This window comes from Vombatus ursinus, unplaced genomic scaffold, assembly GCF_900497805.2.
Source record: "Vombatus ursinus unplaced genomic scaffold, bare-nosed wombat genome assembly UNPS02014923.1, whole genome shotgun sequence".
Classification (NCBI taxonomy): domain Eukaryota; kingdom Metazoa; phylum Chordata; class Mammalia; order Diprotodontia; family Vombatidae; genus Vombatus; species Vombatus ursinus.
Window position 1 is genome coordinate 1,006,870 of NW_020954701.1, and position 27,519 is coordinate 1,034,388.

The 27,519-nt window shown below is 37.3% G+C and overlaps 1 protein-coding gene and 1 long non-coding RNA gene across 6 annotated transcripts in view; one reads left to right on the forward strand and one right to left on the reverse strand.

Annotated features, from left to right (window-relative positions):
- Positions 1-27,519, forward strand: part of RPS6KA2 (ribosomal protein S6 kinase A2) — a 540,405-nt gene that overhangs the window by 405,844 nt on the left and 107,042 nt on the right. For all 3 annotated transcript variants that reach the window (XM_027843552.1, XM_027843551.1, XM_027843550.1), the window contains 5 exons: positions 15,044-15,124; positions 16,980-17,059; positions 21,466-21,572; positions 25,220-25,257; positions 26,299-26,441. In XM_027843552.1, the coding sequence (XP_027699353.1) occupies positions 15,044-15,124; positions 16,980-17,059; positions 21,466-21,572; positions 25,220-25,257; positions 26,299-26,441 (449 nt within the window). The remainder of the gene's footprint in view (positions 1-15,043; positions 15,125-16,979; positions 17,060-21,465; positions 21,573-25,219; positions 25,258-26,298; positions 26,442-27,519) is intronic.
- Positions 1-27,519, reverse strand: part of LOC114029197 — a 198,187-nt gene that overhangs the window by 63,601 nt on the left and 107,067 nt on the right. For all 3 annotated transcript variants that reach the window (XR_003567450.1, XR_003567451.1, XR_003567449.1), the window contains exon 2: positions 16,138-16,258. This is a non-coding gene — a long non-coding RNA (uncharacterized LOC114029197). The remainder of the gene's footprint in view (positions 1-16,137; positions 16,259-27,519) is intronic.

A 27,519-nucleotide genomic window follows, 5' to 3' on the forward strand; every position in this document is an offset into this window, starting at 1 on the left:
AGCTTTTGAACCTCTTTGCCCTCAGAAGGGAGGTAGGTCATAGGTCCTCTGAGGCCCTCTCCATGGTAGAGGAAAACAAACAAAAATGGCCCTTTCCACAGTGTAAGGCTTCAGGAAGAGAAAGCAAGAGAAAAGAAAGAAGAGGGGGGGAGAAATCTTCTACAGTTATCCCTTCCTGGGTCAGCATAAGAAATTAAATGGGAATTTGGGGGGAGTTTTGCAGAAGCCACTGATGACACAGCAAAAGTTTACAAACTCAGAAATACATAAAACCTATGCATAGTGTTGTATAATATCAACATATTTTACCTTTTAATACCATAATAATTCAGACTTCTTCTCTGGTACCAAAGGAGGGCCAAAAATTTTTACATAGATTTTCCAGATCACAGGGGTGCTGTTCCCCCAACCCCCATGATGTGGAAGGGATAACTGTACTCTTCAGTATAAATACATCTTTCAAACTGAAGAAAATGTAGATATCATTATCATGCCTTCATTCCCCATGTTAAGATATATGTTCTAGCCTCTCTCTTTTTATCTGCCTGTCCTTGTAATCACTTGTTTCTTCTGTCTGTAGTTATAATAGATGGTTGCACAAAGATCATTATAGAACACTTAGGTACCTTTTTTGTAAATGAGGCATGGAGGGTGGAGTGAGAAGAGGGAGGAAAGGGAACACCTGCGGATTCACTCTTCCAAGTTTCCAGTCACATAATTACAGGTTGCTTTGTCTAGTGTTTCTGGGCCTAGTTTGTTTTAATCCTATTCTTTCTAGGTAAAGTTTGGTTCCAGAATTGTGGATTCATGCCGTGTGTGCTCATGCTTATGCATTGTTGTATTTGAGGGATACAGTAGTCAGGTCTATGGTCAAGCGAATGAAGGCTATCCCTTTCAAGGGAAGAAAACACCTGCCACCCCCTATACTATGCCTCTTCCGCAGTCTTTCCCACAGCTCTAATATATCCAGCCAGAGCCATTAGTATTTCTCACAAGCACTTTCATAGATAGCCTACTAAAGGTGGTCTTCCTGAATCCATACTCTGTCTTTTCATTCCATATACTGTGCTGTAGTCCAAGTGATCTTCTCAGTGTATCATCTTCATCATGTCATTCCTCTATTCCAAAAGTCTTTGTGGCTTGCTGCTGCTACCCACAGTCAAGGGCCTGCACAATCTGGCTCCAGCCTCACCTCTGCCTACTCTCCTTTGTGAGTTCTAAATTGGAGGTGAACTGGGTTATTCATGGTCCTCCATTCTCATTCTGACCTCTCTTGTTTGTATGCCTGACCTGACCCCATCCCCCCTCCATCTGTTGAAGTCCATTCTTTCAAAGCACAGCTCAGATGCCGTTCAGGCTTTTCTCAACCTCACCTCCAGGTGAAAGTGACTTCATCCTAACCAGATTTCCCGACACTCCACTGCCCCTTCACATTTTCCCTTCCTTTTTTTGTTTACATCTTGTTTTTCCCTCTCTGAGTAGATTGTACCTTCTTGAAGGCAGAAATCATCATTTCTCACCTGAGTATGTACATAGTGTGTTGTTTAATCACATCCAACTCTTCGTGAACCCACAGAACCCCATACATAAGGTTATCTTGGCAAAGATACTAGAGTGGTTTGCCATTTCCTTCTCTCATGAATTAAAGCAAACAGAGGTTAAGTGACTTGCCCAGGGTTACGTAGCCAATAAGTATCTGAAGCTGGATTTGAACTCTGGTCTTCCTGACTCCAGAACAAGTGCTCTACCTACTGAACCACCTAGCTACCTCATTTTATGTAGCACCAGGCACATATTAGATACTCAATAAATCCTAAATTGAATTGAATCAAAGCAAGATAAAAGAACTGTACTCCTTCATGGATAGGGTATAGAGAAAATATTTATTTTACAGAATTACTGCATGTATGAAGTTTCCTATAATCAAATCAATGAAGATTTATTTCTATGGGCCATCAATTTAGACAGGAAAATGCTGTATCATTTATATTAGTATTCATTATAATAGGGTTTTATTTTTATTATTTTAATTCTCAATTATCTTTCATCCTAACATTTTTTTCTGGGAGTCACAAATTTCTTAGAGCTAGAAGGGACCTGGATGTCGTTTAGCCAAGGCTCACTGAGGTAAATTGGCTTGCCTGAAGTCACACAGGAACTAAATGGCAGTGTTGGTTTTGAGCACCGGTCCTCCAACTCCACGTTCAGCTAATTTTCCATTGTAGTGTGCTGACAACTTTACAGCTGCAATGTGACAGCTAGTTTGTGCTGAGCAAAATGGCAGGGGATGGTAATCGCTCTGGCAAAACTTCCTCCTCCTTTTCGGTCTGAGTTATTGCTGGGCAGTTAAAAGTCAAGTCACAAATGTTCGTTGACTGTTGTAGCTGGGGAAAACTATGGAAGTGCATTAGGTAAACTTGAAATCCTTACTAAATCAATAGAAATTCTTTCCCCTAGAAAACTATACCCTTTTGCTAAGAAGTAAAGCTCTGCTCCTATTCTTTGTCAGCAAATCCACTTGAGAATGTCAAAGCTTATATGATGATATTATAGGAATGTAAGTAGCGTGCTTGTATTGATTACATAGTCATGCCAAAATAGCACAATGTTTGTGCAGGCCCATTTGGTCTCAAGCCTCAGTTTATCATGTCATGTATTACTATATTTGTCTCTACCTATCTTTTATACTAAAATTGCTTATGAAAGATAATTCGCTTAAAAACCTATATTAAATTATTCCATTAGTTTGTGGCAAGCCATCTTAACTATGTATTTTGTTAGCCCTTTCATCTCATACAGAATCTCAGACTTGGATGAAACTTCAAAGATCCTCTAATCTAACTTATCTATGGTATAAGTTCATATTTGGATATAGTTTCAAGCTGTTAGGAATAAGATCCACTTATAAGTACCAGTTATTTGTACCTTTTTGTGTAAGCTAGAAGCATTAACTATGCCTGTTTATATATCTATATATATATATTATATATATATATGGATATATATGTGCTTCTCAATAAAGATTTTGCACTACTTGTCCTTATCTACAAGCTTAAGGAAAGTAGTTGACCACTATAGACAGTGAATTTGTGAAACTTTCATGCTAAGATATAGTTATGTATAAAATTCTAAGTAGGTTTAAAAGAAAAATAAGTTTGGGGATAATGAGTTAGCTAAAGACCTCGTCTCATACTTTGCTAAATAAATAGGGGCTATTCACCCTGAGTTCCCTCCTCTTCCTTTCTCTTTTCAAGACTCCTTGACATCATCCCCTATTTTCTCTTCTTTTACCCCGAACTCTGATAAATAGATGGACCTTTTCCTTGACAAGGGCAGCCATGTAGCTTCAATCCCATCCCTTCTCACCTCCTCTAGAAGATTGTCCCTACTCTCATCCCCCCTCTCAATAATCATCAATATCTCCCTACCTAATGTTCTTTTCCTGCTGCCTTCAACATGCCCTTCTCCTCCTTACTTCAAAACCCCCATTAGACCCTACCATCCCCACAAGCGATTGTTGTCTCCATCCTTTCTTTCTTAGCCAAACTACTTGAAAAAGCTGTCTACATTAATTGCCTTCATTTCCTGTCATCTCAATCCCTTTTACACAATCTGGCTTCCAACTCCATAACTTGGCTGAAGCTGTTCCTTCTAAAGTGGTCTCTTACTTACTAAATCTAATGGCCTTTTTTCAATCCTCATCCTTCTTGACCTTGCAGTTTATGACATTGTTGATCATCCTTTCCTCCTGAATACTCTCTCCTCTCTGTTTGGTTTTGGTTTTGATTTTGGTAGGTTCTTTTTTTTCATGTTACTTACTGTTGGTTCTCTTCCTACCATCCTAACTGCTCCATTTTGGTCTCCTTTGCTGGATCATCATCCAACCGTGGCATTGTCTTTGTGAGTGTACCACAAGGCTCTGTCCTATGACTTTATCTCTTCTGACTGTACTTCTTTCTCAGTGACCTCATCAGTTCAGATACTACTCTTAATTATCTCTTTGCAGATAATTCACAGATCTAATCTATTCTTCAAACCCTCATTGCGTTCCTGAGATCCAGTCTTCTATCACCAACTCCCTAATGGATATTTCTAATTGGATGTCCCATAGACGTCTCATACTGAATTCATTATTTTTTCCCCAAAACCTACCCCTCTATAGAACTTCCCTGTTTCTTTCAAGGATACCATCATCCTTCCAATCAACCAGGTTTGCAAACTCCACAACATCTCGCATCAGTCCCCTTCTCTCCATTCACACAGCCAACACCCTAATTCAGATCCTCATCTCCTTTTGCCCATAATTGCAATAGTCTCTTAATTGGTCTCTCTGCCTCAAATCTATCCCCCTCTCTAAACTATCTTTCTCATCATTGACAAACTGACTTTGCTAAACCTGCCTATGTCATTCTCCCACTGTAGAAGACATTCTAGAGGCTCTTCATTGCCACTAGGACAAAATATAAACTCCTCTATTTGGAATATAAATTCCTTTCTAACCTAGTCCCAACTTATGTTTCCAATCTTATTATACATTACCACACTTACCATACTCTGCAATTCAGCCAAATTGGCCTTTTGCTGTTCCTCTCAAACAACATGTCATCCCCTCTCTCTCTGCTTTTGACCGAGATGTCCATTATGCTTAGAATGTATTCTTTTCTCATCTCCATATTTTAGAATCTATTTCCTTCAAGACTCAGCTCAAACACCACTTTCTACATGAAGCAGCTCTTGACCCCCAGCTCCAAATGTCCTCTTCCCCAAATTACCTTGAATTTATTTAACGTATATTCTTAATTATGTATATATTATGTCCCCAATTGAATGTAAGTTTCTTGAAGGCAGACATTGTTTAATTTTTTGCCTATGAATAGAATGTAAACTCTTTAAGAGCAGAACTATTTGATTTTTATCTTAGTATCCCAAGTGCCTCTCACAGTGCTTGGCAAATAGTAGGTGCTTAGTAAGTGTCTGATTGATTACTCACCCTCGTGAAATTTACATTCTACTAAAGTTTAAAGTGTTTCAACTAAATAACTTTCAGACTTTTTAATATTACTTATTGTAGAGGAAAGAAAAGAGAAATTTCTTAATGGTTATTTCTGCTAGGATGGTAAATGAGATTAATATTTTGTTGATTAAATGTTGCTTTACTTCTTTTTGTTTACTTTGAATACTGAATAGCTACTAAATATAGCCTTGGTTTTTGGATATTGAACAATAGGACCACTAATCCATTCTTTTGTTGAGACTTAAATTTCTCAAAGCTGAAAAATAATTTTGAAGATGAATTTTCATTCAGAAACCTAAGAATTAATCTTGAATAGGATGCAATTTTGCCTCTAGTACTTTTTTCTGCGCTTTGAAAGGAAATCTTGAAAAATAAATGCTTCATCAGAACTGTGATTTTGCCTTGACATTATTTAAAGAGATCCTAGATGAAGTGCATAATTCTAGCCAGCCAACCTTTCCAGAAACTCTAAAGCCTTATTGGCAATGAGCAGGAGTCCATCATTTAACTGCATGATCTTCAAGCTGTTCTCAATATAAAAATGATGTAGGGTCACAACCTCCTCAAACACCATGCATTTATTAAATACCTACTATGTGTCAGCTGTAGAACAAAGTTTAAGTGACAGCAGTGACCCACACACTACATTACCAGATCTATCTTGCTGATTTACAGTATTTGTGGCCAGTAACCAGTATCAAACAATATTATACTTGCTTTTTTTTAAAAATCAGACAACTATGTTGGTGATTCACATTATGTTTGATATGTCTGGTTTCATAGAAAAGAAAAAAAAATCAAGAGGTCAGAGTGAATAACAAACTGAATGTGAATCAGCAACTTAGCAGCCTTCCTAATAATTAACAGATATTGGCTGCAGGAAAAAATTTAATGACTGAAAATCAGACTAGACCTAAAAATACTGGGATAATGATGACAGGTGCAGTGAGAGGTATTCAGGAAAGTGGCCCACAACGCTTGAAGACTTAGTATTGAGGGAGCATTCTCCTTTCAAAAGAGAAAAAGTGATTGGTAGCTAAATTTACATGATTCATCATACCTACTAAAATGAGTTGCCAAAATGCCTCCATGTTTTGCTAGCAAAAAAAAATTGGGCCCTTCACACTGGAATGAAGCTCATAGTTACCTCTATATTTGTCACATCCACTGAGGACCACTGCAATGCACCATTATATCTGGGACCTGTGCTGAAGGTTAGATGAAAGTTACAGCTGGTGCAGAAGGTAGCAGCTTGCCTTATTTCATAAAGTAAACCATGAAAATCACATCATCCTAATCCTGTACATCTTGGGCTGGAGACTGGTATAGTGTTAGCTCAAATTAAGCTCTTTCATCCACATATTTAAGGTCTGCTGTTAGAAGAGAAGCTCCAAATTGCCTGGAATTTTTCTCTTTTCACTTTTCTAACAGAACACCCCATTATATTGTAACCTTAAATTGTCAAATAGCAGAAAAGAAACATACTACATGAAGGCCAGAGATTGAAAAATTTCTTAGATTCCTAGAATTTTAGAGCTGGATGGAGCTTTAGGGTTCACTGAGCCCAGTGCTTTCCTTTTAAAACCTTTCAACAGAATACACATCGCCAAAATTTCCATTTAGGTCTGTTTTGACAAATCTCTACCTCAACTCTCCACAGATCTCAAGAAATAAAAAGTGGAATATCACAATTCATATATTCCATCATTTAGTCTGATTCAATTATAATGGGAAAAGAAGGAAAGTATCTTCTTTAATTTCATTGCAATAAATATTCAAAAAGCACCTACTGTGTACAAAGTTCTATGTCAAGGTCTGAGAGTACAAAAATTATATATAACCCACCCTCATGAAGCTTATATTCCATGATAAGAACACATATTATGTGTATAGAAGATAATTTGAGGAATTAGTAGTACAATTGGGGGCATCAGGAAAGACTTTGGGGTAGGAAAGGGACTCTCAAGTTGGCCTAATAATATCTTAGTTTGTGTACCCAGAATCAAGGAAAAACACAATGGAACTCAGCTGCCAAGGTGAGTTGTTTATTCAAATTAAGCATCAATTACTTCTCTTCCTACATAATAGGAAATAAAATATATACTTTCTATACTTCATTCTCAATGGAATTGTGTCTACATGACATTGTAATTCAAATGACAGGTCTTAGCCATTTTATTCTGTACCTAGATATTTCACTGGAAGTCAAGCGTAACACAAAATCTGCATATTGAGAATATAAGTTTTGCAGCTCTTCCCCCAACAAAGCTGTAATAGGGGACATGAGGGTCTTTTTGATGAGCAATTTCAGAAGAGCTAGCTTCTCATCTGAGCCATACATGTCATGAATGTATTTGCTAAAACTAGTGTGCATATATGTAGCTAGCCTTACAGATCGGAGAGTATCATTTCATGAAAGATTCCCCTTTGGTGTGATGTCTTTATCAATGTTCCATTCAAATGACAAGAGTCATTTTTTAAATTTTTTTTTTTTTGCTGTTCTCTTAAATATAGCATCTGCCTTTGGATACCTGAACCCAAGATGTATTTTTTTCATTTTAAACTATATCCTTATCATGTCTACTTGTTTTTATCATCAGTATCATAATTGGGGGGAAGACATAGTGGATGTATTTTGGGGTGGACTTGAACCAATCAATAAACCATTATTTTTCAAGCATTCACTAAGTGCTAGTGTGCTAGGCAGTGGGTATTCAAATGAAGTCCAGATGATTTGGGTTCAAATCCTGAACATCACTTAATCTCTGCATGCCTTACTTAACTTCTAGCACTAATAATAATAATAATAATAATTAATAATAACTGAAGTTTTACAGCCTTTTAAGTTTCTCAAAGAATTTTATAAATATTATCTCAATTGAATCTCACAACAACCCTGTTAGATGAGTACTGTTATTCCCGTTTTACAAATGAGGAAAATGAGACTCATGGAGGCTAATTGACTTGCTCAGAGCTACACAGCTTCTGAGAGTCTGAGGGAAAATTCAAATCTAAGTCTTCCTGACTCTAACTACCATCCAACTCCATCCACCATACCATGTGTGTATATCTATAACATAAAATGTATGAATATTAGTAGAGTCATAGATGTATTAGTGGATTAGAATATATACATGCCATATTCCCCCTCCCATTAGATTGTAAGCTCCTTGATTGTGAGGACTGTAATTTTTTTTCATGTCTACAACCCTAGGATTTACATATCTATGCATACACACTGGATTAGTAGGGATGTCTTAGTAAATTTTCCCAAAAGAAGAAAATCATAGATCCTAACTATCAACAGAAATATTTTGACCTGGTTTTCATCATTCCTGAACCCAAACTAAACTCAGTCTATGTGATCACTGTTATTTTTAGAATGTACTTGAATCATCTTAATATTAAGAGCTGAAAATATGATACAAAAACAAAGTTTTCAGGTGTGATTTAAATGAGGTTAAAACGTCAGCATCCAATTACAAGGGCTGCAGTTATCCCAGAAAGTTCCCTTTCATTTGGCCCATTCTGGCCTCTTAAGTTGGAGGTGAAAAGAGACTTCACGGCAGAGCTGCAGGGCATGTATATAATATCTCCATAGTATTAGTTTGCTGTAATTAGAGAAAGGGACAAAACTATTGAAGAAGAGACAGACTTCCTGACAAATAGGTATTTCTGACGTGATCTCTACCATAAGGAAAAGCTGCCTGAGTCACTAAATGACTATTTATTTAGGACAACTACTCAGATGTCTAGTTGTCTGAAAGGGAATGATATTCTTTATTTAATTTTAATTGGATTCTATGTCAGTAAGTTGCCCAGAGTGACTTTTTATTGAATATTCTTATATGAGATACTAGGTTTTTTTGCATGTCAATATCTTGGTTACTGGAAGGGGCAAGGAAAGTATATTTGCAAAAGAAAACCTGATAAAGTCAACAAGAAGAACCACAGTCTTCCAAAAAATATTGGAGAGAAACATAGACTATCCTCAGGACTAGATAGAGAACTGCTCCTCAAATGAATGTAATGAGAGGACTTGTTTAAAGGAAGAGCAAAGATTGACGTAACAAAGGCTGGAAGGCATTGTAGTCCACTAGCTCATTTGTATGTGACTGTTTTAAGAGCTTTTAGGTTTACAACTGAGGAATTATAAATAAAGTAACTAGGAACTATGGAACAATTAGATTAGGATTAGGATTATGGAGCTCATGCCTGACAGAAAGTTGGATTTCTTGAGTGTTACCTCATAAGGTAGCGATGAGTTACTATTCACAAGGACTTTCTGATTTGAAGCATTGAAAATATAAGAAGCTAGAAGAAAGAAAAGATGTGAGAAACCAGAGAAGAAACTATAGGCCAGCAGGAGAAAAGAAGCTAGAGGAAGAGAAAGACAAAAGAAGTAGACGGGTAAGCAGGACACAGAAGTAATCACAAGAAGCCAGGGACAGAAGACATAGTGATGAGAGAAGCTGCTTCCCTGCTGAGACAGCTGACACTTCAGATGCTTTGCTGGGAGCATGCTGATTAGATGAGAGGCATTGTTTTACCCATCAGTTGGAAAAAAGAGTGGGGTCAGATAAGAGAGTTCTTTAGCTATTGTGCTAATTGAAGGAAAACTAAAGTCTGCTGCTGTGTACAAAGCTGTCTAGCTAATTGCCTTCTAATGTCATCTACAGTTTGAGAGAGGTGGAACTTCTCAGGGGCTCCTGTTTGTTCTCTACTCCTGAGAGGAGGAAAGAGGCTCAACATCACTTTTGTTCTGAGCTATACTTATTGGAGAAGAGGCTCTATTTCACTGGAGAAATTAGAATCCTGTTGAATAAAGAGCTAGCTGTGATTATCTCCATCATGTAGACAGCTAATTTGATGAGCCATATAGTTCTATAACTTAAGGGAACTACTTGTCACTGAGCAACTGTTATGGTGATACTTTGTTTTTTGTTTAAAGAGTGTAATCCTTTCTCATCATCCTGTTAAGAGTGTCTGTGAACTCAAAGAGCTTGCCATGATTCATCAGCTGGAGAGCAGAAGAGAAAAATCTTTGCCCAACAGGAGAGCAGTGAGATCTAGAAGGGGATCACCTGGTAGAGAAGTAGCTTCTTATGGTACAGAACGTGCCTAAAGGGACCAAGGTTCTTGAGGCCTACAGTCCAGAGTTATGAGTTGCCATGTGAACATAGAATTCTCTATTTGTCCCTTCCTGATAGGTTTCTTTCAGTCTATGCCCACTCTTCCTTACAGACACTGTGTTCATTGGTAGCAGAGTTTCACTCAGATTTATCCATGGACTGTGATGTTCTGATTATTCCTCATTTTGTTTTTTCTTATGTAAATGTGTTGTCTGATTATTCTTGCTTTTCTCATCTATTGAGTAAATGTTATAATCATTATTACTTTTGTCTTACCACTGAGGTGTGTTTTTTAACATTTAGAAGTTAATAGTGTCATGATGACTGGTTTGGGGATCACATGGTTATGGATCTCAGGAGCTACAGTAGCAGGTGATAAAAATATATACTCCCACACCAGGGTTCCTCCAGGACCCTAAGAGACTTGGAGTTATATTAATGCAACATACCCCTTTTGGGGAACCAGAGACATGTTGATGAGTACAGGTTAGGTGAGGGAGTCAGCTCAGAAAGAAAGGATGGGGGTCTACACCAAGCCTGAGCTATACTAAGATCACAGATATGATATAAACTTTCCCCTTCCTAGTGTAAAGCTTATCCATGTTTCTTATCTATTTGTCTCCAATTTTTCATTAGTTTTTGTTTGGAGAGAAGCTTCCTGATGCCACTGATTTCATCAAGGGCTTTATCTGGATGAGACCTTTTTTCTCTTTTGTGAAATGAACAGGCTACAATGTGATTGTCAGTCTCTGCTTCTGAAGATGTTTCCTTAGTTGTTCACATTAACTATTGCTATTACCATCTATAATCCATCATAGCAGGTGTAATGTATAGGTACTTTGTGATTGCTTCTGCCATGTGGTAGGTGTGTGGATTGTGGGGAGTGGAGGAGTACAGTAGTATCTTTGCCTGTTCTTTTAGGTTACAGAGCCATATAATCAAATACAAAGCACATAGACCAAGTGGTTTCTGAGATTTCTTCCAGTTTTAGAACTGTAATCCTATGATGCCTAGTTTGGGTATTTATAATATTTCAAATCATATGGGGAGGTAGCTTGATGGAGAAATCTACTCTAATGAACAAACCAGGATGTTGATATGAGGCTTTGTTCTTGGATAAACATACTTGCTTATTTCTGTTAATGAGCTGCATTAATTTTACTTAGAAGATGAAATGGTAAAAATATTTTCTAAATCAAAAAGCACATTTGCATTTTAATATGAACATGAAGTTAATAATCAACTTTGTTGAACATTTAGAAGTCATATAGCCATAGATTAACCATTCAATCTAACATTAATTTAAAGCCTAGTACATATAGGATTGGCAGTGCATTGCAATGAATAGATAAGCAGGGCTCAAAGTCAGCAAGACCTGGGGTCAAGTCCTGCCCCTCATTTGCATTGGTTGTGTGACTGTGAGGAAGTCATTTAATCTCTCAGTTTGCCCAGGCAATTTTAGGACCACATAAGTTGTAGAACAGTTGCCCATCTGAATTGATAGTTTCTATGGAAGTGATTCCATATGCCAATGATATCACAGGTCCAGATTAAAAATTTGCAAGGTACTGTATTAAGTGTGAAGGATATAAAAATTGTAGGATCAAAGATTTAGAACTGTAAGGGACCTTGGAAATCATTGAATCCAATCTCATGATTTTGCAAATGAGGAAACTGAGGTTACATCTAGTAAGTGGCAGAGACAGGTTTTAAATCCAGTCCTCATAACTCTAATTTATTCTTCAACATGTCATGAGATGAATAATGATACAGTCCTTGCTGTCAAGTAGCTTGCATCTAATGGGCAGATATGATAAGGACATACTCCTAAAGGTCTGTAATCTTGCTGGTGGGGCTATTCCCTCAATGATACAAATCACAACCATCCATGCCTACTATTCTATGCAACTTGCATTCCTGTCGTCCCATAAGCTCACCACAGAGGGTCCACCCAATATGTGAAGGGCATTCCTCAAGTTCTCTTGATATTGCATGACTGCCAATGGATCTTATGGCCTTCCCATCAGTTATCATCCCACACTCTTGCTAAGTGGCTAGCTCATCTTTTTTCTGCAATATACTTCTTTGATGAATTTTTTTTCTTGGAGTCTGGGTCTCCCTATTTTACACAGGCCGAAAGGCTACACAGGCTACTCATGGTCCCAATCCCTCTACTGATAAGCACAGGACCCTTCACATGTCCCATTTCCATCCTGGGCCAGTTTGCCTCTCCTTAGGTATCCTGGTGGACCTCTACTTCCATCAGCATACTGGTACCAAACTTAATGCAGACACCCAATCAACTTAGTCCACTGTAGCTCAGTAGTCCTGAGTTCAAGTGATTCCCCCAGCCTCAGCCTCTTCAGTACTGGGAATTACAAGCAGGTGCCATCAGCCCCAGCATGATGGCATTATTTATACTGTTTCTCTTACAAAACTCCTTACTAGCAATGTGTTGTAGCCCTGCTCACACTCACCGTGTAGCTCTCCACTGCACTATGAAATTCAGCAAAAGACAACATAGAATGTAAAAAGGGGAATTCATACAAAATACTCTAGCAATTTTTAAGAGAAGAGAGATTATTTTCAACTGGGTGGAGAAGGGAAGGATTCATTCAGGAGTGGCAGTTGAAATGTATCCTGGAGGAAAAGAAAGATTTCAGCAGATGGAGATAAGTAAAAATGCATTGCAGGAATATGGGGTGTCTTTTATGAATGAGAGTAAGAGGGAAAGGCAGGGTGAGTTTGAAGATCAGCTATTAATCTACTTTAGCTGTAAACATATTAAAAGGGATTAACATGAAGCAAGGAGGAAAGGTAGGATTGAGTCAAGGGTTTTAAATACCATTTTATGTGATATATAATGGATAGCTGCTGATTACTTTTGAGCAGGAGAGTAACATGGTCACATAGACCAGTAGCATAGGAAAATTTTTATGGATACTGAGTATACAATGGACCAATACAGGTTGACAACCTCTGCAACTCATCATCTTAGTTGAACTTGAACCCAGGGTATCCTGGGTCTGAAACCAACTTTCTATCCACTGTGCCAGGCTGCATCTCTCAATAATGATGAGGAGGAGGATGACACTTTTCTCATAGCACTGTGAATTAGGCAATTTTTCTGTAGAGATAAACCTCTTTTCTGATTGTAGTAAACCTCAGCTCTATCTTGCTTTTCTCTTTCACTTTATATAGTGTGATATAGCTTAATGGTATAGATCACGTTAAAAGAAATAATATACTAAAGTATTTTATAAATGTTTAAGTGCTATATAAATGTTAGCTGCTATTATTATTATTTGATATCAACCATTACAGTAAACAAACATTTTATTTAGCATCTTCTACATTAAGAATACTACTTGAAGGTAGGTGACATACAAAATTTAGATAAGACATAATCATACCATCATGGAGGTCAATGCACTGCCACTTACAGTCTAGTTGGGAATATAATGCATATCCAAATAAGTATTATTCCATTTTTGCAAGGAAAACCTAAACAATTGTGGGAATGCCAAAGTGAGCCCAAAATGTCTAGGTTCCATGCTTTTAGCTCACTTTTTACAACTGTGAAATAAAAGAGTTGGATTAGATGATCTCCAATGTTCTTCCCAACCATTAACATTCCATAAACCTATGAGCTCTGTGATCCATTTTAGGAAAGAGTTCTTTGGGAGGGGCAAGATTGTGGTCCATCCCCTGTCCCTGGAGTTTGTCTTCCCCTAGTCTCCTACCCTATCAGCAGCCTCTTGCTCTTCTACCCACATTCCCATCAATCTCAACATCTTATTGTTTATTCAGCAATTAAGGTATTTCTAGAAGTGAATGAACATTGACCATAATTCAGTAGTTAACTCAAAGAGGGTTTCAAGGTATATGTGGATTTTTTCAATACAACCAATAAGTAAGAAAAGATGGTAAGACCAGACTCTATTCTCCAGCCTATTGAGCAGATTTTGAAACAGTTACTATGTTTATGAAAAGAAAAATGATCTCTAAACTCAAGGATCATTACTCTAGAGACAAAAATGCTGCCAGTGATTTGAAATTGTATTGTAAATACAATGCTCAGCAAGCATTTTCACTTCTGAACCCAGGGCTCAGTCTATAATTATTTTGGGTAATAGTTTCTATTCATAACCCTTGCTTCATTAAATTCTTCCCAACCTAAATTGCCTTTGTTTTTCTTTTATCTCCCCCAAAGCATTTGTCATCTGTGGGTTCGGGCTCTACAGACTACCCCTCCCCTAGCTATTACAGTACATTAGTGTAAATGATGCATTGTCCTTACGTCCAGGATATTATGAATGAAATATTATAGCAAGGAAACAGGACACCTGAGTTCTAGTCCCAGGACTTCCCAATAATTAACTGTGTTACTTTGGTCAACTCATATAGACTCTTGGGTCTTAATTTCCTCAACAGCAAAATAAGTGAATTTAACTGTAAAACTTTTCAAAACAATCAGTTTTGAAAAGTGTAATTCTGTTATTTCATCTAGAGAGATTCTAATAATGAGTTCTCAGGTTTGGGAAGTGGGGTCATTATGGATTATAGAACGTCTTGAATGCTAAATTAACTTTGTTAGACTTTATTTAAGAGGTAAGAGGGATTGAGCACTTTGCATATGGCCCAATGATGATCACATATGGCATGCATAAGGGAATGATTCTATTATATCAAAGTCTAAGAGAACACTTGAATATGTGGTTTGATTATACTCCTGACTATGGATTTATGTAAACCTCTAAGTTGTCCTTATTTGGGGAATTGGTGCTGGTAGGGATATTTATGCCTTTAAAACTGGTTGCATCTAAGTTTATACCTTCCCTTGACATGAAAAATCTACTTCCTGTCTTCTGAAAGTCTTTGTTATTGTGCTTTACAGTTCGAGATCGGGTAAGATCAAAAATGGAGAGAGATATTTTGGCAGAAGTGAATCATCCTTTCATTGTCAAGCTTCATTATGGTAAATACAATTTAAAAAAATTAACAAATGGTTGTAAGGACTTGGGGCAAGTTACTCCAAATAAAAGAACCATCAAAAGGTAGAAAGAAGAACATTCTAATTTGTTAAGCTCTGTCTGATAGATTGGTCCTTCTGCCTAGTTCTCTGCTTCGAGTCACTTCCCCTTTAAAAACACACAATGACCTATTTATTACAGCACCTATTAAAAGATATTTCTTTGGGGCAGCTACCCACTGTGGGTAGAGCACCGGCCCTAAAGTCAGGAGGACCTGAGTTCAAATGTGGCCTCAGACCAAACACTTGACACTTACTAGCTGTATGACCCTGGGCAAGTCACTTAACCCCAATTGCCTAAACAAAAAAAAAAAAGATATTTCTTTAAATGGGAACAACTCAGAATTAGGAAATCAATTCTTATCTTGTCTGATTGTAAAGTTCTTATGTATCCTATATTGAGTGATTTCAATATTTGTTCCTGTTTTCGTAAACAAATAAAATACGAGAGAGAAAATCATAATGGGTAAATGATCCAAGGCCCAATAATCTCATAAATTAATTTTTGCATTTTTCTTTGCCATTTTCATTTGCCAATCTTCTCTTGATTAGGTGATTTTTATGGTTGCAAAGAGAAGTTGCAAAAAAATTGATCTGCCAAGAGACATAAGTGATGAAATATTCTTAATTCTTAAGGATTCTCCTTTATTTTAAGTCCTAAGGATTCTCCTTTATTTTAAGAGCTTGACAGTGACTTAGGACCTGCAATGCTGCAAGATAGAGCAGAAAGACAAAAACTTGTAAGGGAATAAAAATATTGGGAGATTATTAGTGTAACTAGAATATAGAATTAGTGTAACCAGAATGTAAAACAGAAACAAATGGCTTTAGGGAGAAAAAAATGGAGTCGTCTTTCAACTCACAATACTGCCTGATAATTTCTTCTTAAATTGATCAGAATAAAAAACTGAATACATTTATTTAGAAATTCTTATAAATCGAAGCATGGTGGTGCCTACCTGTAATCATAGCTACCAGGGAGGCTGATGCCTCCACAAACTCTCCCGTAGTCCCTGGGTCACCAGTGGAATGCATTTGCAGGACAGTTGACCATAGCTGGCTGGTTGTACTGTCCGCTACCTGGAACACAACAAAAATAATTCACCACACAAAGTATTCTAATTCATAAACTTAGTTTCATTAGCATGGTGCCATAACCAGCTTTGCTAACCAGTCCCAGATGCTTCCATAAAAGAAGTAACACAGTGACGTGAAACAATTATAAAGAATACAGTCTTATTGAAGGTATAGGGGAAAACATAGTATTCTCTAACTCACTCAGACTTATGATGTTATGGTGCCTCAGCTTTAAGCTGTTGCAGTCCTATAATCTTCATAGCCTTTGCCATTTAATGTACTTATCAAATGTATCAGAACATACTATATATTTATCAACAATGTTGAAATAAAGGTTTATTATTAACTTGAATCAACTAGTTATATATTCCATATTCCCTTTATTCCTGCCCATACCTTACTCAACTTCAATAATAAGACAGGTTCCTTTGTGACAAAAAAAAAAAAGAGTAGGAAATATCAAAACCCTAGATTTAAAAAAAAAAAAGATGGCAGAGCTATTAATTTTAGGCCATTTTATTTATTTTCTCTATCCAGGTGTCTGTTTTCCCACCTGAGTTCCTGTATCTTTTCTGGAATGACTCAATTTTATAAATGCATGTTATTATGTTGACCAAAGAGAAACATTTAAGTACAAAGAGACGAGTCAGAATGAATGAGTAATGTCCGATTCAAGGAGAACCTTCACCACTGATGACCTATCCTACCTTCTTTCCCAATACAGCTTTTCAGACAGAAGGAAAACTGTATCTAATATTAGATTTCCTACGAGGAGGAGATCTTTTCACCAGACTCTCCAAAGAGGTAAGCTTGTAAGCTGAAAAAGATGTGAGTTGCTGTAACTTTCCTTCTTGAATTCAGGTTAGAGCTGTTGAGGATAGAAGAGAGATTTGATGACGTGAATTTGTTTTGTAAAGAGAATGTCACGGGGCAATGCAAAAGAGAGATGAGACCTAGCATTGCTGAGAGATTGTACAGCAAATAACTCTTGTGTGGCTCTGTACGGTGAGAGTGACGATAATTAGACTTTCTCTACTGCCCTTTATAGAGAAATATGAGCTTGTTATTCTGATTGCTATCTGAAGCTGTTTCCAAATTGCTTTTTGGTCCTTATTGGAAGGATGCTTTGGGAACAAAGCTTTACTCCTCACACTGGGTGAAAGTCTTAATCACAGTTTATTTTCAGGGACATCTATTCAAGCGCTCCACAATGGAGATAGAGGGCCTTCATGTTCATTAGTAATCCTCAGTACAATAACAATAATAACAATAACAGTAACTAACATTTCTATAGATTGCTTACTTACCATACCTAACTTACTATGTGCCAGGTGCTGTGCTAAGCACTTTACAATTATTATCTCATTTTATTCTCACAACAACCCTGAGAGATAGGTGCTAGTATTATCTCCATTTTACAGTGGAAGAAACTGAGGCAGACAGAGGTTGAGTGACTTTCCTAAGGTCACACAGCTAGTACGTGTTTGAGGCTGGATTTGAACTCAGGTCTTCCTGACTCCAGGCTCAGAACTCAATAATATGTTCAACCTTCAGTCACCTTAAATGGAATATTTTGCTACAGTGGAATGAACACTGGATTTGTAGTCAGAGGACCTGCATTTGAATCCCAGCACTGTCACTCACTACCTGTGTGACTGTGGGCAAGTCATTTAATTGATCTAGGAATTAATTTCTCGTCTATTAAACAAAGGGTTGGAATAAATGACCTTACTATACTCTTGCAGATATAAATCTATGACTATATGATCCTTCTGTTCCCTAATTAATCTAGCTTCTTGGGTTGAGTTGGAAGACATGCTGCATATTCAAGTTCAGAAAAATCACAGAATTCTACCCATAATAGTGACAACATTAATGCTTACATTCATCAACCAGCATTTATTAAACATGTACTGTTCTCTATATGGGGTAGCTAGTTGGTACAGTGGATAGAGCATTCGATCTAGAGTCAGGAAGATCCATCTTCCTGAGTTCAAATCTAGCCTCAGACACTTACTAGCTATGTAACCCTGGGCAAGTCACTTAAGCCTGTTTGCCTAAGTTTTCTCATCTGTAAAATGACTTGGAGAAGGAAATGGCAAACCATTTCAATATCTTTGCCAAGAAAATCCCAAATGGGGTCACAAAGAGTTGGACACTACTGAAAAATGACTGAACAGTAATAAGTATTTGCTATGCATTGTGCAAGACGCGTACAGGACAAACAGTTAAACAATCTTTATTCTCAAAGAGCTTACTGAGGCAACCAATTCCATATGTAGTATGAAGGAGGTTGGAAATTCAAGAGGGGAAAAATAATGAGTTCAGTTTTGGACCTATTAATTTGAGATGTATCTGAAATATCCAGTTGGAAATGTCCAATAGGCAGCTGATAAACACAGAGCTGTCGTTCAGGGGACAAACAGAGATTGAATGTGTAAGTCTGTGAGTCACATGCATAAAGATGATAATTAAATCCATAGAAGCTGATTTGATCACCAAAAGAAAGTATCGAGTTAAAGAGGACACAAGTTAGAGCTTCAGGGTGCATTCAAAGTTGGGGGCGTGATATGCATGATAAGCCAGTGAAAATGACTGAGATGTTAGCTTTGGCAAGAAGAGTCACCTTATATTCGAAGATTAGAAGAAAGTAGAGAGTGGGGAATGTTGGAATGGGGTTTTGAATTAAAGAAAAGAAGAGGAAAAAGGAGTTCATGTCAAGAGGCCTTGATTTCCTCTGTAAACAAGAGAAAAGGTCCTCAGCTTATCCTTGGGAAAAAGGCAGAGACTTTGAAGGAAGGCTAGAAGAGGAAAAAGTTTGGAGTATATTCTACGGGGAGTGGAATAAGGAATCAATTAGTGAGAAGTAATAAGATTGTCTTACATCAGTGACGGCCCAAATGAGGTTAAAATACATAAATGTGTAGTGTCCCCATTATAAGAGGAGAATGGTCAAGAATCAACATTTTAATAAAATACATTGGATACAGTTTGGATTTCTGATGTTGTCTAACCATAATTTTACTTACTGGACTATCGGTATGAGATCTTTATTTTCCACCCAAGTATTTCCACATTGTACATCAAATGACTGAATCTACCTAAGTATTTTATGTTCAATCTGTGTTCCACTGAATGAAACTTTATCCTTTGTGCATTCCAGCTGTTAACAAGGTATCATTTGACCAGTTTTGTGTCTATTTCTATCCATGGATCACTGAAAGTTACTGTGGGTGGCCAATCTTGGGTTATTTTTTTGTATGATCCCTTTCTGTCATGCCATATGTCCACAGGCTCTTGAATAATAGCTAAGTACCTGACTGATAAAATAGCAAAATGAATAAGGAAACTGCCTGTATTGGTGAAATTAGATGTACAATAGTGATGGGGAAGGTAGTAAGAAACAGTTATACAATCAATACAGAGAGATAAAATGGACCTTGGAGGCCTTTTGTCCTACCTCATCATTTTTCACATGAGTAAACTGAGTTTGAGCATAGTTATGTGATTTGCACAAGGCCACACAAGAAGTGAGTGCCGAAAGTAGGAGTTTTACCCAGGTCTTCTCACTCTAGAACCCATGTTTGTTCCAGAGTCATATTCTTGATTTAACTTAGCAGAATTTTTACATTATTCTTTTCCTCAAATCATGCATAAAGTCCCAGGAAAGTATGATTTGCTATGTTGTGTTGGTACATCAAAGGTGGATAGAGTATAAAGCTTTTTGGTGAGGGATAAGAAAGGATTGGCTCTGTTACCTCTTTGGTACAAAGCAGCTCCCAGAGAGGAACTTCCTCTATCAGTACAGTTCCACACCTTCTCTACAACTTATACTCTTAGAAAGTTGCTTAGAACATTGTAAAGGAAGGAGAGAGGGAAGGAAGAAAGGAGGGAAGGAAGGAAGGAACGAAGGGAGAGAAGGAAAGGAAAGGAAGGGAAGGAGTAAGGGAAGGAGGAAACAAGTGTTTATTAAGTGTCTAGTACGTACCAGGCCCAGTGCTAAGGGCTTTACAAATATTTCACTTGATCTTCACAACAAACCTGGAAGGTAGGTGCTATTATCATCCCCATTTTAGGGTTGAAGAAACTGAGACAGACAAAGGTTAAGTAACTTGCCCAGGGTCACACAGCTAGTAAGCGTTTGAGGTTGGAGTTGAACTCGGCTCTTCATGACTCCTGGCCCAGCACTGTATTCACTATGTTATGTAGCTATAGTTTAGTGACTTGCCCAGGATCATGCTGCCAGTCTATGTGAGATGTGGGATTTGAATCTAGGTCTTCCTGGCTCTAAAGTCAGATCTTATCCATTACAATTACAGTACTACTCATTAAAGATTTGGTATCATGAATATGTAGCTAACTTTTCATTATTCGTGGGCCAGTTACCCCAACACCAGTTATTCCATAATAAATCTTTTTTTCAAAATTTCCCAATCAGTTAACACCTCTTTAGTTCTTTGTTGAAAAATGGTCTGATAGGTGGAAGAGTGCTGGATTTAGAGTCAAAGGACTAGTTTCAAATCTTGACTTGATTAGAGCACCTTCAAAGTACCTTCCAGTCCAAGATCAATGATCCTACCTTGAACATGGAGACTCTCCACAAAGCCTTACTCAAACCCATCAGGAAAGCCTTTTGAAATTGAAACTACTTCTCCTCTCTCTTCTTTCTCTCCCCAAAGAAGGGAGAGCAAACCTCTAGATTCAGTAATTTTCCAGAAGACCTAGGAATAAAGCCTCCCTTTCCTTATTCTAAGTTAAAGGAGTTGAGCAGAGTAGAAAATCTGGATATACTTGTCAATTTTTCTTGTTGGGTTTTCAATGTGGCTCCATTTTTTATTGAAATGTTATGATCATCCAAAAAAGAAATACCTATACTTATGTATAAGTGCAAAATTATAGCCCAAGGTAAAGTAACCAGGGATTGAGAGAATTATCAGCTACCCTGCTCCAGTACAGTCACCTCAATGATTGAAAGATGTTTCCACATTTCATCTTTGCTCTTACTTCCCTTATCTTGAAACTATGAACTTTTTTTCCATCAGAAGGGCCAAAAATGACTAGGTAGTGGGAGCCCATAGTTTTCTCACAGAACAAATTGGACTAAATTGTATACTTTTTAGGAGAAATGAGTCACTCTTGCTGGCAGAGCTCTCTAGAACAAATCAGCCACACAAGAAAGTAAATGGATTTCTTCTTTTCTCTCTTACTAGGTAATGTTTACTGAAGAGGATGTGAAGTTCTACTTAGCTGAGCTGGCCTTGGCTTTAGACCACCTCCATGGTCTAGGAATCATTTACAGGGATCTAAAGCCTGAGAAGTAAGTAAGAGGAAAGAAGCAAAGGGGAATGAGAATTCCTGGAATCTGCATTTATGACAAGTGTTAGTAACACTGAAGCCTTTACCCTTATCCACCCTTCCTTCCCTAAAAGTCCTGGTGCTGCAGACCAGGGTTAGAAAATCTCTGCAAAGTAGACTGGGAAATCTTCACGCTGTCAGGTTCCTAGGCAGATTCCAGGCTAATAAATGCTCTTCTCTCCCTGTCCCTGTAAAAGCCACCAAGCTGCTGCCTTTTGAGGCATATTCAGACCCTCCTGAATACTGGGAGAAATATCATCATTTTTCAACTAGCACTGAGTTTTGTCCTTCTTTCCTTCCTTTCTCCTCTCGACTATACATAGTAAGTTCTTTTGGATGTTTGATCAGACTCAAGGAAAGTGAACTTTAAGCTTTTCTCAATATAACACTCAGTATATATATTTTTTGTTGTTGTTTAGTTGTGTCCAACTCTTCGTGACCCCGTTTGGGGTTTTCTTGGCAAAGATCCTGAAGTGGTTTTCCATTTCCTTCTCCAGCTTATTTTACAGATGAGGAAACTGAGGCAAAGAGGCTTAACTGACTTGCCTAGGGTCATGCAGCTAGTACGTATCTGAGGCCAGATTTGAACTCAGGTCTTCCTGACTTCAAGTTCAGCACTCTATCCACTGTACCACCTAGCTGCCCCAGTATACTTTTGAGCCAATTGACTTTCAAAGACACCTTCTCATACAATAGAAGGTCAGTTTTCCCTTAATTCTCCTTATAATCAGCCAGTGACTTTATTGCTACATTGTCAGTCAACTAACATTTATTAAGCACCTACTATGTAAAAGACAGTATACTAAGCACTCTATGTATTTAATCCATACTAAGAATGAAAGCAGCTTTTTCAAAATTCCTTTTCCCTTTCCCTTTCATCTATAATGCTAATGTAGACAAGATAGCCACTCAGAGACAACTAGATTTAATGCATGATATTTTTTTTCAGTTCTAATTGACCAGCATAAAGTAAAAATTCTTCTCTGAGGCAAGCTTCACTAAATGTGTTTCATCTTTTTTGTTTGAAATATCTGCATATTCATAAGTAAAGTTTGCATGCTAAACTTTATCATTGTGAGGGGAGGAATTCATTGTTTATGTGAGATTGTGGGCATGACAGCCCACATAAACAAGGACTTTTTTTGGCATGTCTTATTAAATTGCATTTGAACTATTTTTGAAAGCTCTCGCTTGAATCTTGACATAGAAAAGTAGAATATTTTATTAAATAAACTGTCTTGTTGGAAAGCTGATGCAAAAAAAAAATATTTTTAATTGCTATCTCTGATTTGTACATAAATACTGGTTAGTTTTAAGTGTAAGATAATACTTAAGAGTCTTTTCTGTCATCTTTGGTAGTTACAAAAGGCATCACTGAAAATAAGCTCTAAAACAAGCTTATCTTTCATCTCTTGGACGTTGTATTATAGAAATATATGACATTATACCTGCTTTACCTCCCATAGATGTAGGGGGTAAACAGACATTCATGTGTGAGAGAAGGAATATATGCATACATATTGAGACAATGGCAGCTGATTCCATTCTCCTTTAAAGATTAAAGTGATCTTTTAGAGTTTAAAAATAGTAACATTTAATTGCAGTGCTTAAAAAAATGTCTTGTTTATCTCAGAGTTATTAGATTACCATTCTTGAAAGTTGTTCGTTTCTAGGTATGGATCTTGAGTAAGACAAACAAATTTGCTTCATCAGCTAAAAAATGGCCTTATAATTCTTTGGAACATACTTTTTTCTTTTAGTTTTTTTTAACACATTCATAAAAACTGTATAAATATTTTTCTAATGAATTTTCCATAAGGAATGCATTTATGTATGATAACAGATGACAAAATGAGATAATGTGTAAAGTATTTCTACCTTCCCAAACTCATTTGTCTAACTCTGGGTGTTTGTATGTGTGTGTATATATATGTATTGGTGAGAAAAGAAAAAATAATAGAATAAAATATTACCCAAACTGGTTCCAAAGAAACTTCATGTTCTGTATGACATGAATAACACTTTTGTGAGAAACATTGTGATGCTAACCAACATTTTTCTTCTAAAATACTAAATATAAAATTATGTATAAAGCATTCATGTTCAACCAGTTTGGGCATAAAAATAGGCTTAAATTCCTTTATTTTCTGCCAAAATTTCCTCAATTTTTCCTTAGCCCTGAGTATTCTATCACCTTAGGATTCCCAGATCAGTATTTATAGATTATTTTCAATATACTTTAAATCTTAAAGTATACTGTGGGTATATTAATTTGGAAAATGCATCTTAAAGGAATAGTGTACAGCATATTTTCACCTCAAACAAAAATTTCCACCAAAATCATGTGTTAAAAGGTATAGGGAAATCAAAAGATATCACTTATTCATCTTTACATTCATCCCGTTTTTTCCTCCTGGCCCAGATCCTTCATACTGTGAGCACATGGCAATGTTTTCTATACACATGCATCCCTTCTTAATTGCTGCAAAATTCAGGCATACTAGAGACACATTCCAGTCATTCCTGGAGAGCTAACCCAAACCCTGGGAAGCATCCATTCCTACCGCCACCACTCACCCTAGGATTTCTGAGACCATCCTGGTTTCAAAGAAAGTACTTTTAAGTGCTTCCGAAGTGGAGTAGTCATCAGCCAGAGTAGTTTCAGAACTCTCCTAAATTCTGCCTTTTTCCTCAAGAAAAGATAGACTTTGGGAAATTGTCAAAACAACTTTGATGCTGGCAGAGCAGGCCAGAAGTGTCTGAATCCTGAGATACGATTGAAAGACACTTGTTGATTTTTGGCAGATTAAACATACACCAGAGGGCAAAGGTGCCTTCCCTAATTCAATTATATATCTTATATTTAACCTCCACTGTGACATTTAAAAAGTTTGAGAAACATAGTTTCTGGGCAATTTAATCATGTTATTAATAAGCCTAGTATGTTATTAAAACAAGTCAGTGGCACTCTCAAATGCCAAAGACCCTCCTGGCAGCAGGCTCAAGGCTTATGTGGCCTTGAAAAAGTGTGTGTTCCAGAGGGTGGCAATCAACTCTGATTGGTTAATGAGTGATGAGAATGAATATTACAATGAAGGGCTGGACTTATTCTAATGAATTTTGATTGTGTCATTTACTTCCAAATTACCACCCCCACCCTGCCCCCATCCCCAGCCTTGAGCAATCTAATCAAAGAATTTATCCCCACCCAAACCTGAGTAGAGCACAATGAGATTAAATTCCTTGTAAAATTAGGTGGGATCAAACTAAGATTGAGGAGAGTTAATTCAATCTCATTATCAGTAATGTCCTTCAAGAGGCTGAACCTTGCAATGAATACTATAGAAAAAGGGAAAACTCTGGATCTCCCCAGATCATTGGTTATTAATAACCATTCCTCTAACCACAAAGAGGAAACAGTTTGAGTAGAAAGTATATTGTCTTCAAACCCAAAACTACATAGACAAACATCCCATTGGCCAATGGTCCATTCCCTTGGCTCATTTTTTTTTCTACCATGCTAATGAAAATTATTCTTTCCACTGTCTCTTGTGGTTTAATATGCTGAGTCTTTTTCTAAAGTTCTATTTTTTTTTCCTTTAATTTTAGCATCCTGCTAGATGAAGAGGGGCACATTAAGATTACAGGTTTGTAAGACAGCTCTTACTAAGACTTCATCTCAGCACTTGTAAACTTCTATGTTATTTGAAAATGAAAAGATTCATTAGTACAACTTCCATTTGTTTGCAAGTACCTTTTCAATTGATTTTCATAAATATTTTCGTTGATCTGGTAGGTTATGATCCATTCTCTGATATACTTTAAACTCTCTTAAATTGTGATTTTTTAAAATCCCTCTTTTTTTTTATCTCCCATTTCTTTCCTGTTCTCCTCTCTCATCTTACGCCATTATTCTGCTCTCAACAGTATAATGATGCTTCAGTCAAGAACCTCTATATTTAGATCATATTTTAGAAGCCTACTTGCGCTTGAGTATTTGTCTACTTTTCTCATAAGCTTAAAAGCAGTGGGGTGTAGCAACAAATTTGAGGAACCCAAACAAAATTTCCCTAATACTTGTTGATAGAACTTCACCTTGCTTATAGGATTGTACAGCTATCATACCTGTCAAACAGGCACAAAGTTAGCAGGTGAGGGCTCCCTGCCTTCTCTGACTTTAGATTTGTCTGCTGCACTGCCTGGGGACTTCCTCTCAGACCAAGGCCAATTACTCAACAAGCTGAGTAATTGAACCTCAATAAATGGACAGTTTCCAAAAGTTTGACTGAGGTGGCAAGTAAAGGTAAATGTGATACTTTGTGGACCCTTAGGAGTCTGTGATGCTCTGCCTGGAGGTGCAGTTTAAATTACCCAAAAAGTACAGAATTATCACTGCTACCAAATGGCAATACTTTCTGGGATTCATCATTTGGGAGCTGTGAGCTATTCAAGGGTATTTGCCCATAGACAAACATGCATTTTAAAAAGCCTATAAGAATGCATTTAGAAATGCATTTGGAAAAAGTGGGATAACACAGGACTTAGCCAATCAGAACCAATGTGTCTGAAAAATGTGATTGAACACGACCTCACTCTTTTGAGATACTGGCTTTGATAATACACATGGGAAGGGGTTATGATGACCACTGTTATATTTAAGTTGTATCTTTTTTTTTCCCCATGTTTAGATTTTGGCCTGAGCAAGGAGGCTATTGACCATGATAAGCGAGCTTATTCTTTCTGTGGGACAATAGAATACATGGCTCCAGAGGTGGTGAATCGACGAGGACACACGCAGAGTGCAGACTGGTGGTCCTTTGGTGTGCTCATGGTAATGGCCCATTCCAGTCATCCTGCCTGTTGATGTGATCTTTTAATCACTCAGAAAAAAATGGGCATTGCCCCTTCCCAATCCCCTTTTTTTCATTGCTCCTGGATTCCTCAGAGAAGAAATGTACTCAATAATTTAACACATCAGAAAGAACTAGTCCGTGGTCTCTCATCCTATAAGCTGTATCCCTGTTCTCCTGTGCCTGTCTTACTCTGCTGTGTCCCTTCCCTTCCTCCAAGATATGAGTCATAGAATGTCAGAGCTAAAGAAAACCTCAGGGCCCATCTAGTCCAACCACAGTAGAAAACAAAATCTCCTCCACAACATAAATAACAAGTGGTCATCAATCCTTTGCTTAAAGACTTGTAGTCAGAGGGAACCCACTGTGTCATGGGACACCCATACAATTTTTAACAAGTTTAATTGTTGGGATTTTTTTTATTCCAGCAAAGCTAAATCTGTTTCTTTTCAATTTCTACACATCTAAGCTGAAAACATTTAAATACTTTATTCTTTCTTTAAAAATACATTTTATTGATGCCTTTGTTTATAATAAGTAAATTAAATGCAAAGATTAAGTATACTAATTTAAAGATGAAGAGCAAAAACTGTATCTATGTATCTATCTATCTCCCTGAGTTCAAATCTAGCCTCAGACACTTATTAGCTGTGTGACCCTGGGCAAGTCACTTAACCCTGTTTGCCTCAGTTTCCTCATCTGTAAAATGAGCTAGGGAAAGAAATGACAAACTGCTCCAATGTCTTTGCCAAGAAAATCCCAAATGGGGTCACACAGAGAGTCCGATATGACTGAAAAACAACTGAACAACAACAATCTATCTGTGAGTGTTTGTGTATCTTGTGTATCAAATAAATAGCTAGACAGTAGCAGTCAGGACTTGAACTTGGACCTTTTGACTTTGAGTTCAGTGCTTTTCCAATTATACTGTGCTGAACAAGGAGCATGTTTTCCAAACATTGTCTAAAGATGGCAGTAACAGGGGCAGCTAGGTGGTGCAGTGAATAGAGTACAGTTGTGGAGTTAGGAGGACCTGAGCTCAAATCTGGCCTCAGACAC